Raw genomic sequence first — 22,777 nt, 5'->3', positions numbered from 1 at the left:
AGGGTGCTCCTTCCGAGGTCCCACATTTTTCCTTTCCTCATAAAACGCATTCCACAGAAGAGTAGTATGATTTTTCACAAGAGAATGAGGACCTTGTCCCTGCAGGGTTTTTATTTTACTCATCCAAATATCCGGTGTCTAGCGCAGATGCTAGCACACTAGAGGGTTCAAAGAGGCCCCCACATTCACATGGATAGACCAGCAAAGGAGGTGCTAACCAAAACATTTAAAAATTTTTTTCCTAAAAAGTTATTCTAAATTGACCTCACTTGTACAGATGGATAAAGTTCGCTTCTGCTCCCCTCATAAAATGTGGTCGTGTATTGAAAGAAATCTTGACTGATGCTTATACTCCTGACCTTGTAACGATATGGGGGTAATTCTGACTTTTGCCTCTTTCCCTTTAAAAGTATCTGTCTTATTTAGCGGCAGCCTGTTTCCTGTAGAAAGTGAACTGCAACACCACCGCCAGCAAAGGACAGGCCCGCAAAGTTGTCATGGGGACGCGATCTGGCCGCTCGCGGAAGCGCGTTTACCTGGCCGGCGACACAGGCCCTGGCGGAGGACTCCCGGCCCGAAGGCCGGAACAAAGCCGGCACGGAGTCCACGCGTCGCCCAGGCAACGCGGGCCTGTTCCCGCCCTGATTGGCCAGGCTCGGCGCGCGCGGGGCCTGCTGGGAGAGCACGTCTCCGCCGCCGCTCCGCCGGTTTGAACGTGGCGGGCCCGATGTGGGCGGCGGGGCGGTGGGGGGCTGCTCGGCCCCCTTCCCACGCCTGGTTCCCGGCAGACTGCAGCGCCCGGTCGCGGCCTTCCTCGGGCTCCGTCTCCGCGCTCACGGCGGACGCCCGCGGGCAGGGGCTGGAGGCGGTGGCGGTGGCGGTGCGCTCGCCATCCCCGCGGCTGAGCTGCAGCGATTCCACCCGCTCGCTCTTGTCTCCCCTCTGCCGCCAGAGCTTCGCGTTTGACGACGACGGCGACGCGGCGGATGAAGAAGAAGTGGACGAAGATGCCCACGACTCGGAGGCCGAGGGGGCGAGCCCGGGAGGAGTGGAGTTGCAGGGGCGCGCCAGGTAAAAGCGAGGCCGCCGCAGGCCCTTCCGTGCACCTCCTTCTGCGGCGAAAGCCCGCCCGCCGAGGCCCAGGGGCTGTGCGGCGGTGCTCCTTTCTGCACACATGACCTCACGTTTTCTGTGATCCTTAATCCCTTTTCAAACTGAGGATATGATGACTGCCACAGTCTCACTTCCCAGATAGAAGTACATAGTCTCAAACACACACAATTTTGCTACCATTTCAGGAGTTGTATAAACACTCAAAAATCGTATTGTGAGCACCAGAACTCTTGTCCAAACTTTAAAAAAAAATTATTTCAGAGGGAGAGAGAGAGAGAGAGATAAACATCAATGATGAGAATCATTGATTGGCTGCCTCCTACACGCCCCACACTGGGGATCGAGCAACCGGGGCCTGTGCCCTTGACTGAAATGGAACCGTGATTTCCTGGTTCATAGGTCGATGTTCAACCACTGAGACCCGCCGGCTGAGCATCTTGTCGAAACTCTTAACACCAAAACATGGCCCACTGCACCTTGGTAGTACCGGTAGTTATTTGGGGAAAAAACACACAAAACAAACCTGATTGCCAGTGAAGTAGCTTGTCAGAAGCAGTATACTTTTTTTTGTCACAAATAAGGAGATGAAGCAGAGAGAGTTTAACAATGTCAACCTCATTATCCAGAGACAACCTTGGGTCTGATCTGAGCACTGAACAGTGGCATAGGAGTCACTGAATCAAAGACTGTTAGGACCAAAGAGATGATTAAAACCATCGTAATTTGTTTATTTCTACAATTATTCTTTTGGCAAACATTTAGTTTGTGTCACATATCAGTCTACCTACTAGGGACTATACACAAGATAAACATGGTCTCTACTCCCGTGGAATTAAAGCCTAGATCAAGTCACTCGTTTTACAGATATTAAAACTGTGGCTCGGAATACAAATAAAAAGTCTGATTCAAAGGCATACACCCCGTTATTAGCAGAGCTGGTTGGGCCTAGTACCAAGCTACAGCAAATTGCATTATCACTTCCCTGTACTAGATGCCTATTACTGGATATGTAGAAATGGGAACAAAGGGCCCATTCCTGCAGGAGTATGTTTTTCTGAGACAGGCATAGAAATGCAGGTCCATTCTGGAGTAGGTTCATGATGTCATCTTCAGAAAACAGTTACAAGTTTCCGATTATCCATTAGTGTAAGGCAGTGATGGCGAACCTTTTGAGCTCGGCGTGTCAGCATTTTGAAAAACCCTAACTTAACTCTGGTGCCGTGTCACATACAGAAATTTTTTGATATTTGCAACCATAGTAAAACAAAGACTTACATTTTTGATATGTATTTTATATATTTAAATGCCATTTAACAAAGAAAAATCAACCAAAAAAATGAGTTCGCGTGTCACCTCTGACACGCGTGTCATAGGTTCGCCATCACTGGTGTAAGGCATAGTACAGGAGCTCTAATCTAAGAAATATAGACCCGTGTTTTATGTATAAGCATCAAGATAATCTCCTTCATATAAGGCATTCATAACCAGAGTGGGTGAATGGAATATGGAACCATATGAAGTGACTCTCATACATAGTTTTACAACAGTGAGACTCTTAACAATGAGAAGCAGAAGTAATTACATTGGTGGGAATGGAGTTCAGTAAGAGTAGCCATTCAGTCACTTGTTCAGACTGGTTGTAGCAACAAGAAACAGGCCTTTGATCAACCTGATAGTAGAACTAGTGGTAGAAGTAGACTTTAAGGAGTCCATTTTCATGCGGGTCTGTAGGGATTCTTCTGGACTGAGTTGGCTCCAAAGATTTTTAAAATAAAGTTTAAGGCTTTGGAAAATACTTTCTCAGCCTAATCAACAAGACAATGTAGACACAGTTGAGCAGCCTAAGGAATGCTGGCCATCAAAACCACAGCTCGGCTTCTGAGACCTTGCATTAGCTTCCAAGCTCCAAAGCCTTGACCAGAGGAGCTGGACGGATTTATGTCTCCCCTTAGCCAAAGCCCAAATGAGCTGGTGGCATCCTAGAGCCAAGGCTGTCTTCCTTATCACAGTCCATTCCCTATGATTCAAAGGAATCATAGATGCAGGGACTCTCTTCAGATACTTCAGACAAGTTATCACTTCTTTTCAGGAAGGATAAGTGTTGAAAATTTTTTTTCATTCTGCCTACGTCTAACCTTAAGTTGGTGCCCTGGACAGTTTGGGGCCGAATGGGATGAGGTGAGCAGGCGGTCTGAGTCGTAGTCCAGCCACAGTTCTGGGTAATCTCTGTGGACTAGGGCATAAATGTAGAGCTGCCTTTTCTCCATCCTTCACCTGCCACAGTGATCTGACGGTGGCAAAACTTATAGGGTAAGGCTTTTTTGAGCTAGACTCAGGCATCAGCTGCACATGATGGATAAGAACTCAAGATATGTTAGGTGTCAATAGGGCCATGCGCAGAGGATGCATTGACTTTCCAGTGGACTGAGGTGAAGCTCACCGTTGACTTCGGACAAGATAATGAGTATTTTCCTGGAGTCTTAGAATATGTGTTGGGCCTGCTGTTTGGTGAGTTTTATCCTGGTTTTTATATTGCTCTCCATTAGGAAACCCGTCTTAATAAAGGTTTTGGTCATAAACAGCTGCTTATCAAACCTTTCTTGATTATGGGTAGAGTTATATATGTCAAACATTTTGAACACGTTTGTTAAAAATATTAAGGCAAGAAATTTAATATTTAAAGCGTCATTTTCTTAAAAAAAACACTGTTCTCACTAATTTCTTCTCTCAACAAACATTTCTTAGGAGCCTACTCTATTCTAGGCCCTAAGGTAGATTCTTGAAATAAAGAATGAGTTAAGACCTGTTAGGAATTCATGGCCTATGGCAGAGATGGGCAAGCGACAGAAAGCCCAAGGTGCTTATTCCAGATTTTTTGCAGAGTTTCACTGTAAGGCAGTAAAGATAATGAGCCTGGGTTGAATCTTGACGAGACAGTAGGAATTATCCATAGTCCTCCTCCTCCTACTTCTAAATGACATGTACCAAATGTTTACCGCATGCTCGAACTGTACTCAGTGCTTTAGCATGGCCTGTCTCATCTAGTAGTAATGCAGGGAGCCACTGTTATCTCCATTTTACAGATGAAAATGGAGGCTTAAAGAGGTTACAAAATTACACTAGGAAGAAACAGAGATGCACCCCAAATGTTACTCCCATATCTCAGCCCTTACTTTGGCCATCTGTGGAGGTGGAAGAAAGGAATTTCAGAGTTTTAGGCAAAGCTGCAGAGCACAAGAGCATGGCACATTCATCAATCTCCCTATGTTCAAACAGAACTAAAATGTAGAGTCTGGATCCGCCATTGGTGAAAGAAGAGGCTGGAAGATAGGGGCCAATTCATGGGCATCGGGAGTTTGAATTTCATCTTGTGGACAGAGGAGCCACTGAAGGACTTTGTGATGGGGAGTGACATGATAGAAGGATGTGTTTGAAGGACGAATCTGGCAACAGGGTGGAGAATGATTATAAATGAAGGGAGAAAGACCAGTTATGTCCCGACAGTGGCTTGAGAAAATGGAAAGAATTGGAATAGACATAACTAGTGGTTATGTGGGTGTGGGGGATGGGGGAGGGGGGGAGCAGGAGGAGTCAGAGATCTGGGTTCCTGCCTTGGCCACCTGGGGAGGTAATGGTACCCTTCACTGAGGTAGGATTGTAAGAAGAGGTGTGCAATTTTTCTTGGTGAGGAAGAGTAGTGGGTACATGTTAAAAGACGATTAGACTTGTTTTGGATTGATTGAGTTTGATATTGAAGTGGAGCTGTCTATCAGATGGTTGGAAATAAAGGCCTGGAGCTCAGGAGAAAGACCTGGTCTGGAATAACTGTTTCACACATCATCAGCACTTAGAGATAGCTGAAACTATGGGAGCCAATAAGGTTGTTCTATAAGACTGAGAAGGAAAGGTACATAGAAGAAGTAAACAACACATCTAGTATCTCTTTTCCCCTAGAATAAAAATTCCGCAGTGGGTTAGGCCAGTGGTCGGCAAACTCATTAGTCAACAGAGCCAATTATCAACAGTACAATGATTGAAATTTCTTTTGAGAGCCAAATTTTTTAAACTTAAACTATATAGGTAGGTACATTGTTATTAACTTAATTAGGATACTCCTAAGGCTTAGGAAGAGCCACACTCGAGGGGCCCAAGAGCCGCATGTGGCTCGCGGGCCGCAGTTTGCCGACCACGGGGTTAGGCAGTTGGCTGCCCGAAGTAGGAATGAAGCGCTGAGTCTATATAATCTAGTATCTAGAGCTGCCTTGGGTTCTGAGTGAACTTTCTTTCTCTGGGTGCTGACCAGCTTTTCCTGTTTTAGGAAGCTTGTGTATTTGGCCAGAACCCTGTGTTTTGTATTTAGTTGCGTACTTAGAGTTTTTCCCCTCTCTTCTTCTTTTCAGCTTGAGTAAGTAGTTACTTTTCCCCAGACCCAGAAAAGACAGTCTGAGAGAGGTACATGGTGAGCTTGGTAGGGGGTAACCACACTGTGGAGAGTCATACACACACCCTGTCTGAGAACTGGCAAAAGGGAGTCAACCAAAATGCTAAAGAGTACCACGGCCATATACTGTTATGTAACTTTTTATTTAAAAACAATTTTATATTTAGAGAAAAATTGAGCATTTACGGAATTTCTGTTCACCCTTCACCCATAATCCCTAATTGTTAACACATTTGCTTTATATATACACTAGAGGCCCAGTGCACGAAATTCATGCATGAGTAGGGTCCCTAAGCCTGGCCGGAAATCAGGGCCAATCAGGTTCCCCGCCTCCCCGCCTCCTCCTTCCCTAGCTCCCTCAGTGCCCCGCCGCTGCCACTGGTCACCCACCACGTTCTCCGCTGCCCCCTGGTAGTCAGCACCTGTCATAGCGAGCGATCGAACTACCGGTTTCCCGGTCGAACTCCTGAGTGGACACTTTGCATATTAGCCATAATTATCTATATCTATATCTATCTATCTATACCTATAGATGATAGATAGATAGATAGATAGATAGATAGATAGATAGATAGATATAGATAATTTGTATATATATATATATTTGTTTTTCTTAGGTATTTAAGGGAGAAGAAGGGAAATGTCTGCTCCAGGATCTGATTAAGATCATGTGGTGTAATTAGTTGTCCAGATATAAGAGTTTTAAGAAAAAGATACTGTCATTGAGGCAGATGGACTGGGTGTGTTTTATCGCAATAGATTTTTAAAACACTGTGATTTTAGAAGATGAAGGCATTCAAAAGCAGTTTATGGATAAACTAATTTAAATATTGGAGTTCCTTTTTGTGCTTTTTCAAATGTATATATGTAATTCATATATATTTACTTACAAAAATTACAGTATTGTAAATAGATTATTAAATTCTACTTTCACTGTACAGCGAAGTGATTTTGACTGTTAAGCCAAAGAGTACAAGTGCTGTAGTGTCCCCTCTTTTGCAATAGGGTGGTTGAATCCAAAGATAACCAAGAAGAACAGAAACAGGTGTGCTTACCAGAGAGCAGCCTGACGCCATGGGAAGTGTGGTTTGTTGGCAAAGAAAAAGAAGAACGTGGCCGCCTGCAACAGAAAGCTCTAGAGGTAAAATTAGACAGCATTCTCTTCATTTAATCCATGAGCTCAAAAAGTAGAGCTGCTGTTGCAATGAAAATGTTAATATTATCCCTCAAAACAAAGTGTCTGCATTTGTTGGTGTCAGTAACGCGTATTGTAGAATTAACACGTGGTCATTATAAGAACATTTGGAAAATAGAGCTAAGCATAATTTAAAAAGTTAAAATTTTCTCTAATCTCACTACCTGAAGATAACCACTGTTAACATTAAGGTGTATAGCTTTCCAGATTTTCTTCCATATAATTTAAAAAATAAATATGTGCAAGTGTATATATACAGATACATACAGTGGAGCGTCACCATATCTACATTTAACTAAAGTAAATTCAACTACATATACTTGGTAAAATTTTTAGGAAAGGAGATAAACAAAAATTGAAATAGAGATAAGAATCTACCCACATGTTACTCAGAGCTTGTGCCCTAGAGTGAGTTTGTGCTGAGAGATTGGAATCTGCTGGGCTTGCGGGAGGTTTTCAGCTTCTCCGTGCTTCCCTGCCTTGCTTGTGGATATTTCTGTATTTGTGATTTTCTATCTGAACTCTCACCTCCAAGCTGAAATAATAGTTTGAGCTACATTTTCACATGAATCCCTCATTCTTTGAACTCTTACTATTTGCTCTTTAGAACCTAGCAGCCAAATATATTTGGATAATTTGGTATTTTCCATATCTGGACTCATTATCTAAATTCTCCCTTTCCCATCACAGAAAACAAGTAGATTTGAGTGGTGAGGGATACTTCTCCTTTTTAATGAACTAGGAGCAAACTCTTTTGTAACGTGCTTTTTTCTACTGGTTACATTTATTAATATATTTCAATATCATTAAATATTTCTACAGTGTCATTTTTATTTTTTTATTTTTTATTTATGTTTTACAATGTCATTTTTAAATGACTGGCTAAGATTATTAAAATATACTTAAAATGTATTGAATATATATTAGGATATAGTTAATGGATTCACTGTTGTTGGATATTTAAGTTTATTAGTAATCATGTTGTCATAAAAATTCTTGGAATTAAAACTTCGCCCTCCATGATCTTCCTTGGAATAAATTTTCCACATCAGTTTTGAAACCCACGAGGCTTGGCATGATTTAAATGATTGTAGAAATCAGTACCTTCTGCTCTTTCCCTATTCATGATACTTTGTATTCTAAACTACAGATTTATGCCTGGAAAAGTGCACAGTAATACTTGTTTCCTCTTAGAAGGCCACAAAGTCTGAGAAAGACCCTGTGGTTTGATGTAAGGCAGGCCTATTTAAATTTATGCTTCATTCAATTTTCTTATCTGTACAATAAGGATAAAGTAATATGTGTCACAGAATTTTTGTGAGGATTAAATGAGACAAAGTATAAAAATGGCTGGTGTTATTTTATTGTTATTGATATTATTATTCACAGCCTCACTAAAGCTTTTTCACTTATTTTCAGCATTAGTTTGTATTATTGAGACCACAGACCCTCCATTACTTAGTTCAGTAGTTTTCAAAATATTTGTTCATGGTGAGAAATCTACTTTGCTTCATGTCACACACACACATACATATTTGAAACAATATCTTAATTTTTGCAAAACCTGGTAGCCTATTATATTCTTGAAAAAAAATTTTTTTTTTTTTTTACTGATTTTTAGAGAGAGAGGAAAGAAGAGAGGGAGAGAAACATTGATGTGAGAGCAAAACATCCATCAAGCCTGCAATCCAGGCATGTGCACTGACCGGGAATCAACCAGGAACCTTTCAGTATATAGAACAACACTCAATCAACTGAGCCACATCTGCCAAGGCCTTATTTTGGGGTTGTTTTAAAGGCCTGTTATAACCTATTCAATTGGTTTTAGAGTCAGTTTGGAAAATACTGCTTTAGTGAGTCAGTGGTAAAGTGGAATTTAGTTTATGATATTTATGTTTATCTCTAGCCTCATTAGAAGTCACTTGTTACATTAGGAAAAGGAGTCTCCCTGGCCGGTGTGGCTCAGTGGTTGAGCGTCAATCCATGAACCAAAAGTTCACTGGTTCAATTCCCAGTCGGGGGGTGTGGAAGGGGCAGCCAATTGATGTTTCTCTTTCATGGATGTTTCTCTCTCTCTCTTACTTTCCCTTCCTCTCATTAAAATCAATAAAAACATATTTAACAAAAAAGAACCTGAAGGTCATTTTTAGAGTCAGCATACAGTAAAAGAAATGAAATTCATAAGGGAGCCTGGGCTTTGGGGTCACACCAGAACAAGGCTGAAATTTTAGCCTTGCTATTCTAACTCTGTGGCCTTCAGAAAATTACTTAACTTCTCTGAGCCTCATTCTCTTCATCTGTAAGCCAAATGTTAGAGAGTCAATAGTAGAGTGTTTAAAAGTGTAAATTCTTGAGCCGTCCTTGGATTCAAAACTTGGACCTTGGGCAAATTCTTACCATCTCTTTCCACCTAGATTTCTTTACCAGTGAAAGGGGAAAAACCGTTTTTACTTGATTGTGTTCAGTAAAAGTTAGTTGTTATTTTGTGTTAAAGGAGATAATAAACTACTGAAGATTTGTTTTGAGAACAGACTACAATAATGAATATAAAATCCCTACCACAGTGATTAAGCATGTATGAGTATAATTGGTTGAAAGATGAAAACCTTTTCATGTATTTAGTAATGGCATTTCTTATATCTTATAACATCTACATCATTACTTAGCTCTAAAGCAATTAAAATATTTTAGCATGAATCTTATTGTATCAGTCATGCCAGTAATATAACTTATGGGCCAACTCCTCACTTTCTTACAAGCTTATTTTGAGCTATTGTGGTATTCATGTTCTTTTCATGCCTTTCTCTTTGTTTTATTTTGTAAGTTATGCTTTCCTTATTTTTTGTTCTTATTTATTGCTTTCTCTAATTTGTTTATAAATCATATCATTAAAAGTACAATTTGTATAAGGAACAATTCATCTCAGATCCCTGTTAAACATGAGGGCCAGAAAGTAACTTTGCCAAGGTTTTTAGTTAGTGGCTAATATGGGATTGGATCATAGTTTTTGACTTCCAATTTAGTGTTTTTTCCACAATACTAAGATGTATTTTAGAAATAAATGGGTCAGACTTAGTATTTAATTTTGAATTTACCCTGGCTTTCTTATTGTTTTTCTTAATAACTTAAAGGAAAATTTAAAGGATAGTTGGTTATTAAAAAGAACATACCTTCTTGTATATTTGATTTCAGTAACAGACATTTAGATTTGTTTCAGACATCTCTATAAGATTGAGTTAAGAAATTATTTTAACCCATCAAAATTACCCACTTACAAAGTTTAAAAAAAATTAAACTTTGTTAAGATGATAAATATGACAAGTGTTGAATATCAGTATTATAAAAAACTAACATTGATTTTGTAGATCATATAAATTTTATTTAAATTTTTATTACATAAAAAAATTCTTTTAACAGACTGCCCTGAATTCTCTATGGCCTTTGTTAATTCTAATTTTTAACATTTGCTTTAGCATTTTAGTACAATCTGTTCTAAATTATAGAAATTGTCTAGTTTGTGAATAATGCGAGGGCTTTTCCCCAGTTTGCCTTTGGCCATTTCATTCATCAGCCCTTAGTGAATAGGGCGGGACACAGAGTTTTTGAAACTCAAAACTGTTAGTTTTTGTGATTGTTACCTTCAGTGGTAAACTCCGGTCTTTGAAAGTTGACAAAAGCTATTGAAATAAAAGTGCTGTTTAGGATCCTCTTTGCATTTTGGTTTTCTATAATCAAGCGTTTACTCTGTGGGAAAATAGCTGTAATCCTGTTGCGATTCAGTGGTGTACCAGAAAACGACCTAGGGGCCTTGACAGAGAAGGCTCCAGCCATGTCCAGAGGAGGCTTGCTTGGTGGGGACAGATGGAGGCATTCAGGGTGGGAATGCTGGGAGCGAGCCAGGGAAGGGAGTGCTCTGTGTCCGGGTGTGATGTGTATTCTGCGGGGAGGGGGGGGGGGGGCGGGGGGGGGGTGCTTTAGCAGACATCCTGAGATCAGAGCACTGTCTGGGTCTGGGGTAGTATTTTCTACATACTTTTTGACCCTTCCTTTATCTTTAACTCTTATGTCAACATTAACTAAAATTTGTGAGCCATAAAATAGGAACACAAAGTCTGATTTTTCTTTCTGATTTTTGAGTTTACTTTTATGAAGAATCTTAAAAGGGTACATAAATATAATCAATCACTCTTTACTTGTATATTTAAATGATTACTTTTTTTTTAATATATTTTATTGATTTTTTTACAGAGAGGAAGGGAGAGGGATAGAGAGTTAGAAACATCGATGAGAGAGAAACATCAATCAGCCGCCTCCTGCACACCCCCCACTGGGGATGTGCCCGCAACCAAGGCACATGCCCTTGACTGGAATCGAACCTGGGACCCTTGAGTCCGCAGGCCAACGCTCTATCTACTGAGCCAAACCAGTCAGGGCATAAATGATTACTTTTCTTGAAAATAAAATAAAATTGAGGACTATATAGGGAAATTTGGATATATGAGTGTTAGATCTGTTCATAGCCTGTCATACACACACACACACACACACACACGTACGTACATATGTGTGTACGTATGTACGTACAGACAGACAGACATGTTTCCCCCTTTTTATTTCCTGGCTCAAGTTCAGTCATTTCCCTTACAACTCACATACTGTGACAATCTCCTAGTCAGTCTCCCTCAGAATAGTTCTGACCCTTGTAATGCAGTTTTTAGCCTTTATCATTGAGTTCTAAGTCATCCATTTGCCATGTATTCTGGCTTCATAGTGTTCAATTTACTCTCTTGTCTCAAAAGACCTTTTCCCACCTAGTTACCACACACCAACCCATCACCCCCAATCTCTCTTTTCTAGTCAAGTCAATTCCTCTGTTCCTCTTACGGTGCTCATATTTGACCACTCTGGCCTACAATGTTTCTCTTCTCCTCTTCCCTTCCGTTCTTTTCCCTTTTCTAAACTTAATACACAATACCTCACAATGTAGCACTCAAGTCTTGTGTGTATATAGGAGATTAGTTCAAAGACTTCCAGAATTCCATCCCTGTGTCTCAGTGCATGCTATCTTTATAGTAGGCACGCAATTAAAAAAAAAAAAAGTATTAAGTGAATAATCAAGGTATTGCAGCTGCAGAGGTAATGAAGAATGTTTTTAAAACCAAGATGGCTGTTTTACTCTGGAGGCTGTCGGGAGTATGATGTTTAAAAGTTGGAAATGAGTGAGGGCAATTCTTTTCTATGCAGTGGAATTATAGGATGCTGGGACATGGAAGACAGGTGTCCTGTGCATCAGTTGTTCTAAAGTGCAAACCATATTTTCTTGGTGTCAAGTTTTATCTTCATGTCATGTAACACACTGGAACTGTCTGAGAGTTGCAAACTTGTCCTTTCCACTCCCACTCATGCTCAGGTAGACAGGTCTTTGGGAAAGGGAGAGAGGGAGGGAGGAGTGAGGTCCAGTGGAAGAGACATAAAAGTATCTGATTATTAGTATCTAAGGAGAGAGAAGAAAAATAACTAATAATTATGGTAGTAGAGTCCTAGGAGTCTAGTTTGAACAACATTCTCAACTAATGCAGTAATTTAACTGATGAGTGACAGACTGGTGGCACTGAGCTTGTAGTTTTATTTGGCCATACCTTCCACATTCTTTCTTCTGAGGAAATGCCCAAACGTGTAGATTCCAGTGACAGCAAGGCCTATGGGATATGAATGTGGTTTTGTGTTACACTCCAGCAGCTATAAAATGAGTGAGGAAAAACCTTGGTTTTTTTTTCCCTAAAGAAAATGGAATGCCTTCTGTATGACTGAATTAAAATTTTAAATTTAGGGATTATTTAATTCCTATTCTTTATCTTCCTCAAGAATCTGGAAGCTTTTTATAACTGTAAAAAAAAGTTGCAATTCCCTTGAGCTTCTGCCAAGAGTGTACAGTGATGCCAAAATTTATGTGTGGGAAAGTTGATTTCAATGAGGGTAATTTAGCTGAAGTTTAGTCTAAGAAACTAGTGTTTTGCTGCCAAGCAATTATTTGCATTTCTAAAAAATGACTTATACTTTTTACCAATGTTTTCTTTTCATCATAGACTAGTTACTTAAGTAAGTTATTGTTACTAATGGTGTATTTTCTATAAAGGAAACTATGTCCTTGTTTAATTTGGTTAACCTCAGCCTTTTAAAAAATATGTGATTTGAGTACTTCTATTATGAAGTTGCCTTTTGTTTGAATAAAATTCACAGGAATTAACTCAACAGCTAGAAAAAATAAAAGAAAAGGAAGAACGTGAAAAAAGAAAGATAATTGCTGAAGAAAAACACAAGGAATGGGTTCAGAAAAAGAATGAACAGGTGAGGAGAAAAATTGCACACATACATCCTGACATCTCTTTTGCTAAGTGTTCTTTCTATGACTCCTCATTGCCTAGGTTTTTCTTACTTTCTCTTAGATTCTTTCTTCTCTGACCTGATTTTTTTCTTACCCTCATGGACATTTATGAAGTTTCTGTCTTCTGCCCTTTGCTCTCTGCTTCTCTCCCTTTTCCCACATGTGGCCTCCAGGTAATCATGAAGTCTGTACCTCTAACACCTGACCTCCTGGGGTCTTGGATTTCCGACTATATGGTTGTTTCCACCTCTGAGCCTGAAAATCTAAAACAATCCATTTTTGCCCATTTTCCTTGGATAGAACCATTCTCCTAACTGCTCGATTACTGCTATTAGTACTGCTGTCATCTCAGTCACCTGGGCATAATCAGAATTCTGTCATTTGTCATCATCCCTTCCTTTCCTTTACAGTCACTCCTGTTGTGATCTCTTCCTGTCTGGTCTCATTACATCATTCAACTTGTGTTGTTTGTTTGTTTATTTTCCCATATTGGAATGTAAGCTCCATAAGGGCATCGATTTTTCTAGCCTGGCCAGTTAAAGACCTTCTCCTCTCTGCCTTTGGTGCCATGTCTTCTTCTGCCTGTAGGTTTTCTTTTAATTTGTTTGTTTGTTTGTTTTATAGCAAAGGTGGAAATTTATTGAAGAATAAGTACAGACTCCCACGTGGGGAGGGGGAAAGAGTCCCCCTGCCTGTGGTTTCCTTATTCTATGCTGTCGATTCTTACTGGTGTTCATTTGGGAGTATACCTAGGATATGTATAGCCAATCTTCTTAGAGTATTAGTTTTACTGGAAAATTTTGAGAGAAAAAAAATTTTTTTTTTGGTAAAGCAAGCACAGATACTTAATGGAAAAGAACATAAGTTTTATATGATTTTTAAGATACACAATAGATTTCAGAGAACTTTAGAGCTTTGGACTATACTGTCCAGGCCCCAGGGATGTGTTCATGAGAAATGCTAAGGACATTTTCTTCTGTTTCTCACTTCATTTTTTTATGATATTTTATCAGCTTGGAATCTCATTATATTCTCCACCTTACCTTTCCCTTCATTATCCAACTCAAAGCATTTCCTCTTATAGGAAGCATTCGCTGATCACATGCTAGAAACTCTTTCCTTCCTGAATCCTGTTCACATTTATCACTTTGTCAGGTATACCTTGTATTATTATATATTTTATTGCTATTTTGTATTGTGTACATATCTTCATTTTCTTTGTAATTTTAAGAATTATGGGTAGAATTAATGTTTATATTTTTAATTCATCACAATATCTAATATAATGCTTTATAATACAGTAGACTTGCTGTTGGAATGAATAAATGAACAAATGAATAAATGGTATTATCTTCCTTTTAATTTTAATACATTCTTGTACTGGATCACAAGTTAAAAATTTTGTAAATACTTGTCAGTTTATTATCTTGTGAGTATGTAGAATGATACTGCTTTTTAAATTATAATAAAATTTTAAGAATATAGTTAAATATTTAAATTGTAGGGCAAAGTTTTAAATTTTTAATCTTAAATTTTTGTCCTTAAATATTGTTATAAAGCCTAGTGATATTAGTAGAGTATCTACTAAATCATTTAAGCAATTTGAAGATGACGTAGCTTTCTTCCTCCAGGTATAGTAAGAAGGAAATTGGCTAGACATATGTGTGTTTTAGCCATAAATGTATTTATTTGTTCTTTACTTCAGAAGTATATCTTGATTATAATTAATTTAGCATCATTCCATAATACAAGAAAGAGTTCCTTGTGAATCAATGCCAAAATCAAAACAAGTCTATATGACCATTACCAGGCTTTGGGTGATACTTTTTTGAAATAACTGAAAAATAAAAGAGTTTTACGTGTATACAATAATAGCATGCTCTTTCCTCTAAAAGCTTCTCTTATCTTCTAACTCCATTAAGCTCATTTTACCATGCCAATCAAACATAGTTGTTGTTTGTCTAAGAATGTAAGATACTGCTGAGAGATGATATATTCTCTGTGTTAATTAGTGGCAGTAGATCTAATCCAATTATTTGAGAAAAATTTTTTCTTCTGGAGGGAAATGGCATGCCCTGACATCAATCACTAATTATTGAAAGCAGGATTCCACAAGGTTGGGAATAGTTGACAAAAGGACCCTGAGAAATTGAGTTTACTTATTCTGCAGAAGTCTTGTGCATGTTAAGAAATAACTGATTACTCAAATTTCTTTTTCCTTTAAAACCTATCAGATTTCTTATTTCAGTCTTAGTTACATTTACCTCTGTTTGTAAAGACTGCTCTCCTGGTTCTTCTCTTTCTGTCTGGCATCTAGCTTTTTCCTCCTCTGTTTACATTTCATGGTGTGTGGTCCTCCGCTGCCTCCAGCCTCATTCACATTTTAGCTGGATCTGTGGCCTTATTTTCTCTAAGTCATTTCACTGTGTTCTGTCAAAAAACCAGACAAAAGGATTTATGTATCCATTAGCAAAGCTAGTTTCTTATACTATGACTGTAAATTGTTAAATCTGTTTCAAATAAATGGCTTATCTCATCTGGTACTCTTGCATTTATGTTGCCATACTAATTCGTTCTTTCAGATTTGTTTTTTGCAGTATGTTATCACATATTTTGTATAAGGGTCTTTACCTTCCTTATTTCAAAAGTTATATAAATGTGAAATTTTTTATTTTCTAAAACATGAAATTGATCTTTTTAATGTAAAAAATTAAATTAACTTGGGTCAACAAAGCGTATGATTGGTAACACTGTTATCTGTATACCTTCATGCATTCTACACTTTTACTGTGTGCCAGGTACTATTGAAGGAACCAGAGGAGGAATTCAGAAACCTTAGCCAGTTGTTTTGTTAGTTTCCTTCAGTTTCAAGAAGCAAAGGTTCTCGCAGGGCACCATCTTTACAAAGGGCAGATTTATTGTTGTGCTCTGTGCGGAATAGAACTGGAATGCCAGAAAAACTGAAGCCACGTAGTGGCTGCCTCTCTCTAAGCACCTCCCTGCGTGCAGGCTGTGCTCTCCTTGCGCTAACTGAAGGTATTCCATTCTCTCTCCTCTAGTTTAATCCTATGGAGAGCCTGTGTGGTGTGTTAAAATCAACTTCTTTGAGCCATAATTTATGTACAATAAAATATACCGATTTGAAGTTTGACAAACACGTTCCTGTATAACCAGCAGCACAGTCAAGACACAGGACATTTCCATCACTCAGTGGTTCTCAACCTTCCTAATGCTGCGACCCTTTAATACAGTTCCTCATGTTGTGGTGACCCCCAACCATAAAATTATTTTCGTTGCTACTTCATAACTGTAATTTTGCTACTGTTATGAATCGTAATGTAAATATCTGCTATGCTATATGTGTTTTCCGATGGTCGCGACCCACAGGTTGAGAACTGCTGACTCAGATAGTTCCCTTGTACCTCTTTGTGTTCGGCTCCTGCTCCCCACCCCCAACCAGCCTCAGCTCCAAGGAAGCCATTAGTCTGCTTTCTGTCCCTGCAGATTAGATTTGCCTTTTCTAGAATTTTATATAAATAGGATCATAGAAGGTATACTCTTTCGTTTTTAAAATTCCCTATTCTATGTATTAAGATCATTCCTTTTTATTGCTGAGTAGTATTCTACTCTATGGAATACCACAAATAGTTTATCCATTCACTAGTTGATGTACAGTTGGTTTGTTTCTGGTTTGAGGTATTATGAATAAAATTCTATGACAACTTATGTGCAAGTCTTTTTGTAGACATTTGTTTTCTTTTATCTTGGGTAAATGCCTAGGAACTGAATTGCTGGGTTGTGTGGTAAGTGTGTGTTTAACTTTATAAGAAATTGCCAAACTGTTTTTTAAAGTGCTTGTATCATTTTACATTCCCACCGCTATTGTATGAAAATCCCAATTGCATCACATCCTTGCCAAACATTACATTGTCAGTCTGTTTCATTTTAAATCATTTCAGTCAATATGCAGTGGTACGTCATTGCCATTTACTTTTCACTTCCCTGAGATCCAATGATATTTAGCATCTTTTTATAAGCTTATTTATTGTGTTAGCCTACTAGGGCTGCCATAACAAAACACCACAGGCTGAGTATGAAACAACAGAAATTTATTTCCTTAGAGGTTGTGGTACAAAAGCAGCCATAGACAATAAATACGTAAATAAATGGGTGTAGCCACATTTCAATAAAACTTTATTTAAAAATATAGGTGATAGGTCACAGATGGACCATATTTGGCCTTCAGGCCATAGTTTGCTAACTTCTGGTCTTACATAGAATTACATAGCCAAAGATTTGTCTGTATGTGCCCCTATAGCAATATTTAATGAACCAAATGTTATTTGTTCTCTGTAACTCACTAATGGCAGTAACTCACTAATGGTGAAGATTAATCCAAGTATTCATATTGTCAAACTGTCCAAGAATGTGTACATTTGTGGCTCCGATTTTAGAGGGTAAACATCCATTAAAAAACAAACATTCAGGGCAATCTAACATTGTAATTTCTGTTCACTAATTTATTCAAATCTTTATTGAGCATGTACTGTTTACTCAGCACTATCTTAAGCTCTGAGTATACTTTGGTGAACAAGAACTTTATTAGCGCCATAATGAATCTTACAGCTGAGTTGGTAAACTAAAATTGACCAGGTAATTGCAGGTATGTTATGTATTTTCACAAGTCACGTTGTGTCAGCTACTGTGTTACTACCTATTTTAAGAAATAACACAAATTTAGATTACTGTAGATAACACTCCATCCTCATATGAGAATAATTACAAACATTCCAATTAAAATTCCTTTACTTTTACTTAAGAAAAGGAAAGAAAGGGAACAAAAAGTTACTAAAGAAATGGAAGCAAAAGCAGCAAAGGAACTGGAGAAAGAGCATTTGCAAGAAAAAGCAAAAGAAAAATATCAAGAATGGTTAAAGAAAAAAAATGCTGAAGAATGTGAGAAGAAGAAGAAAGAAAAGGTATTTAACCAGTTAGAATACATTACTTTGGTGTTTATATGTATTGTTTAAAAAGTTTCTAATAGAAAATTGGCACTATCTTAGCATAAAATAAACACATGAAGCTATCCCTACTTCTTATACTATGCTTATGCTTCAGAAATGATTATGCATTGTGGTTTTCTTAGGTTGAGAAATGTTAATATGTCTGTTGATATTTTTTCAGTTAGGTTCAAACTTTTTATCATTGTTAATGCTAAATTTTGGTGGTGCTTTTATTACATTATTGTAAATTACTATTCTATTTTAAAACAGCAAATTGCTTTTTTCTTCTTGGGTTTGAAGTCTTCATACATATCCCTGATCATGTTTAATTTTGCTCTCAAATTAGAGAAATATGATTTATTATTTATCATCAGTAAGCCATTGGGGTGGGAAGCTGCTGGGGAAAAGTCAGTACAATATTTAGTTACAGAATATCCCTGGAGATTCTTTGGTCTTGTCATTTTAAGGAAAAAGAAAAACAACGTCAAGCTGAATTGCAGGAAAAGAAAGAAATAGCAGAAAGAAAGTTTAAGGAATGGTTGGAAAATTCAAAAAATAAACCTCGTCCAGCTGCAAAAAGCTATGGTTATGCCAATGGAAAACTTACAGGTTGGTTTTCATGTTATGTGGCTTACATAAATATGACTTGCAGAAGTAAATATTATACATTATGTTTTTTCTTGACAGAAATAGAAATGTGTAAAAATCATTTTTCTTTCAAATCACTATTTTCTGGAAGATTATATTATAATACATCATGTTCCTGTGGAATACTACAAATTTATTGTCATTCTCTATAAATTAGATATATTTAACAGGCAATAGTTGCAAAACTGCAGATGAAAAAGAAGGATCTCTTGCCCTTTGAGACAGCATGGAGGGACCTGGAGAGTATTGTGCTAAGTGAAATAAGCCAGTCTGAGAAAGACAAGTATCACATGATCTCACTCATATGTAGAATCTAGTGAACAAAGTAAATTGATGAACAAAATAGATCCAGAAACATAGGAGCATGGAACAGACTATTGAATCTCAGAGGGGAAGGGTGGGGTGGGTGGGAAGAGATTAATCAAAGAATTTATATGCATACAGTGGGGCCTTGACTTACGAGTGTCCTGACTAACGAGTTTTTCAAGATACGAGCTATCTCTCGGGCGATTTTTTGCTTTGAGTTGCGAGCTAAAATTCGGATTACGAGCCAGCTTCAGATACCCCACCGCTAGTTGGCGCAGCGAACGTCACAGTGAACGCCACAACATCAGCCCAGCATTCAATTCATTGTAATGGTGCAAATTGATTTGACATACGAGTAATTTGAGTTATGAGCTCCGTCACAGAACGAATTAAACTCGTAAGTCAAGGCCCCACTGTATATGCATTACCCATGGACACAGACAATAGTGTGGTGAAGACCTGGGGCGAGGGGCAGGTGTGAACTAGAAGGGGTCAATGAGGGGAAAAGGGAGACATATGTAATATTTTCAACAATAAATTTTTAAAAAAGAAGTTACATTTTTATATGTTTTTTGATTATAAAGCTTTAAACGGGACATTTTTAAGGGGTGATTTTTCCTCCCCTTCTAACCCTTTTTGAGGAGAGCTCCCAATGCTTTGACACATTCCTTCTGCAGGTGGAGTACTAGGCAGCACATGAAGCCGACTCAGAACTGGTTGGCCTTCAGGCTGGTCTGATTACAAATGGTGGTGCATGTTTTTCTTTGTCCTTCATGTTGGAAGCTCATACCTTGCTGACAGCTGCCTTCACTTGTTTAAGTGATTTATTATTAAAAATACCCCCATTCTGTTTTGTTCACACAATAGAACATATTCCAGACTTTGTTTTGACCATCTTGGTGAAGTGTGTGTTGACATATCTATGCAGGCAGAGTGGGTTGCCAGTGTCTGAATGACACATTCCTGCTGTCAGGATTGGGCCTCTCCTACATGTCACAGAGGTCATGCGCTACAGCTACTGAGCATGATCTACTCCACGTTTTTTCTTTCTCATTTGAAAAAAATGAAATAAGCAGTGGTTTTAACCAAACAATTAGGCAGTTAAGATAAAACTTTAGGAGGGAATATACATATTGACTAGAAGTGAATTGTTAAAATAATGGATTATTTTTTTTGCTTTTAATGAGTTTTATTCTAATAAGCATCATGTTTGTCTGTAAGTGCCCTTAAGTCTCTATTCTTAATGCCCATATCATTTTTATAAATTATGAAATAAAGGAATTTATGTGCATATAGTGACTGTAGGATTTGAATCTGATTAACAAAATGTTCCTCCTTTAGAATTACTAGATAGGGGACATCACTTCTGATACAGCCTACCAGTAGCACATTCCGTAATTAATAATAAAAATTACAGTGATACTATGAAATCTTAATAATTTGAGTGACAGAGACTTATGTATTTATTATTGTTAATCCTTACCTTGAGGATATATTTTTTAAAAATATATTTTATTGATTTTTTTTTTTTACAGAGAGGAAGGGAGAGAGATAGAGAGTTTGAAACATCGATGAGAGAGAAACATCGATCAGCTGCCTCCTGTACACCTCCCACTGGGGATGTGCCTGCAACCAAAGTACATACCCTTGACCGGAATCGAACCTGGGACCCCTCAGTCCGCAGGCCGACGCTCTATCCACTGAGCCAAACCAGTCAGGGCGGATATTTTCTTTATTGATCTTTAGAGAGAGTGGAAGGGAGGGGGAGAGACAGAGAAGAAACATTGATGTGAAAAGGGCCGGAATTGAACCCGGAGTCCCTTCAGTCCGCGGGTCAGTGCTCTAACCACTGAGAAACTGGCTAGGGCCACAGTGATTTAGAGTTTCAGTGATTCTAAATAAGAATCTGACTCAGTTTAACTACATATGCAGTGTAAATTAGTTTTCTGTAAACTTTAGTGTCTAGTTAGGAGAAACTAGTATAGTCAGTGATTTTCCAGATTCAGTAGAAAAATGAAGATTTTGTTCAATTTAAGGGTTCTAAACTTAAAATCTTAGTAAAATTTTTATATAGATTTTAACATTAACATTTCTTTGGACTCCTAGAATTATCATTTACATATTCATTTATACTGCAGTATTTACATATGTATTTGGAAAGTCACTTGCCTGAAAGTATTCAAAAGTTCATTTTAATTGAGTCAGATTGATTTATCAGTGATATTTTTGCCCTTTTGATATTTTAACCTTTTTCTAGGAATTTAAAAATAACTAGTTTCTTTGATCTCAAGTTTTTTTTCTTGTTTGTTTTGTTCTGATTTTTTAATAATTTTAGGTTTTTACAATGGAAATTCTTATCCAGAACCAGCCTTCTATAATCCAATTCCATGGAAACCAATTCATGTGCCTCCTCCCAAAGAAGCCAAGGATCTATCTGGAAAAAAGACCAAAAGGCCTGTGATAAGTCAGCCACAAAGATCTTCATCTCTGGTAATTCATAAAGCCAGAAACAACCTGTGCCTTGGAACTCTGTGCAGAATACAAAGATAGTAGATGTGGGAAATGGCATGCTTTTACCTGTAGATACTTAATTTTAAAATCAGAAGTTTTTTTACTGCTCAGTTGGTAGTTCAACATTTGATGTGATTATTGACAAGTTCAAATTTTTGCATTTATATATGGAGTCCTTAGAATTTATTAAGGAAGATATTTTATACATTTTCATGTTTTTAAATGCTTCAAGATTGATCTTGGCATATTGTTTTGAAGGGTAAGTGACTAACAATTGTGTTTGTATTTACCTTGGATTAAAACCACTGTGACACCTAAATAAATAAATAAATAAATAAATAAATAAATAAAAGCACTGTGATACCAATAAAGCCAACAATTTTTCTTGTGTTCTTTCGTACTGTATGTTGTTTGTGTTTGTGCTTATAAACATAATAAGATTAAGATTAAATCATTCGAACAAGCACTTCTAAAGGTGGTGCTCAAGAAAACTCAGAAGAATGTAAGTGTTAGAATCTTACAGTAATCAAAAATAGTCTTGTTTGATGGCTTTTCTCTGTAAATATTTTTAAATAACTAACTGAAGGCAGTTTTATAATAAACAAATGAGGGTTAGGATTTTGAAAGGAAATTTAAAAATATAATTTTTTCCTCTGCATCTTAATTAGTACTCTTGAGACACTAATAATATGCTGTACTTTATACAAATATATACTATGATTAGTTAGGTTTTTAATTTTAAAATTAGGATTATCAATACATTGTATTTTTTTTTTTGGCGTGGGGGTGGGGGTGAGAGGGCGGGGCCTCAATACATTGTATTTTAATATTCAATGTTAAGTGATATTTTACTGAAGTTGAGATCACAGATCTTATTAATAAATGTTAAGCATAATAGTTCAAAGGATTACTAAAATATCACTGAGCACTTTTATTAAATTTTAAAGATCTGTATCTTTTTTAGGGGATCATCAGGAAATGAACATTTGTTGTGGCAATATAAATCAGTAAGTTCATTTAAAAGTGACTATAATATATTTTATGTTTCTGCTATTTTAGTCATTTGCCAAGTTTGTTATGATTAACCTGCAGTGGTGTTGATCATTGCAAGAAAACAGCAATAGGATCTTTGATGTGTATTCATGTCGTCAGAAATCTAGGAAAATTCTAAGCAG

At 37.7% G+C, this 22,777-nt stretch overlaps 1 protein-coding gene across 2 annotated transcripts; it reads left to right on the top strand.

Moving 5' to 3' along the window:
* The first annotated feature begins 670 nt into the window (after positions 1-670).
* On the top strand, positions 671-21,973 carry CCDC34 (coiled-coil domain containing 34). 2 transcript variants are annotated; one of them, XM_036325682.1, is made up of 6 exons: positions 671-1,071; positions 6,560-6,695; positions 12,990-13,097; positions 17,955-18,113; positions 18,605-18,746; positions 21,427-21,973. In XM_036325682.1, exons 1-6 carry the CDS (start codon positions 728-730, stop codon positions 21,639-21,641), a joined length of 1,104 nt encoding a protein of 367 aa, XP_036181575.1. In that variant the 5' UTR covers positions 671-727; the 3' UTR covers positions 21,642-21,973. The 2 variants fall into 2 exon arrangements, with proteins under 2 accessions (XP_036181575.1, XP_036181576.1); XM_036325683.1 differs by lacking the exon at positions 12,990-13,097.
* The last annotated feature ends 804 nt before the right edge of the window (positions 21,974-22,777 follow it).

This window comes from Myotis myotis, unplaced genomic scaffold, assembly GCF_014108235.1.
Source record: "Myotis myotis isolate mMyoMyo1 unplaced genomic scaffold, mMyoMyo1.p scaffold_m19_p_10, whole genome shotgun sequence".
Lineage (NCBI taxonomy): Eukaryota > Metazoa > Chordata > Mammalia > Chiroptera > Vespertilionidae > Myotis > Myotis myotis.
Note: the sequence above shows the minus strand (reverse complement) of the source record. Positions and strands in the feature narration are given on the sequence as shown.

What these genes read in the sequence shown, in the direction of transcription:
- CCDC34 (XM_036325682.1), top strand. Translation starts at nt 728, where the DNA reads ATGTGGGCGGCGGGGCGGTGGGGGGCTGCTCGGCCCCCTTCCCACGCC. An exon ending in TTCAGAAAAAGAATGAACAG is followed by an intron (nt 13,098 to 17,954) that starts GTGAGGAGAAAA and finishes CTTTTACTTAAG; the next exon opens with AAAAGGAAAGAAAGGGAACA. An exon ending in TGCCAATGGAAAACTTACAG is followed by an intron (nt 18,747 to 21,426) that starts GTTGGTTTTCAT and finishes TAATAATTTTAG; the next exon opens with GTTTTTACAATGGAAATTCT.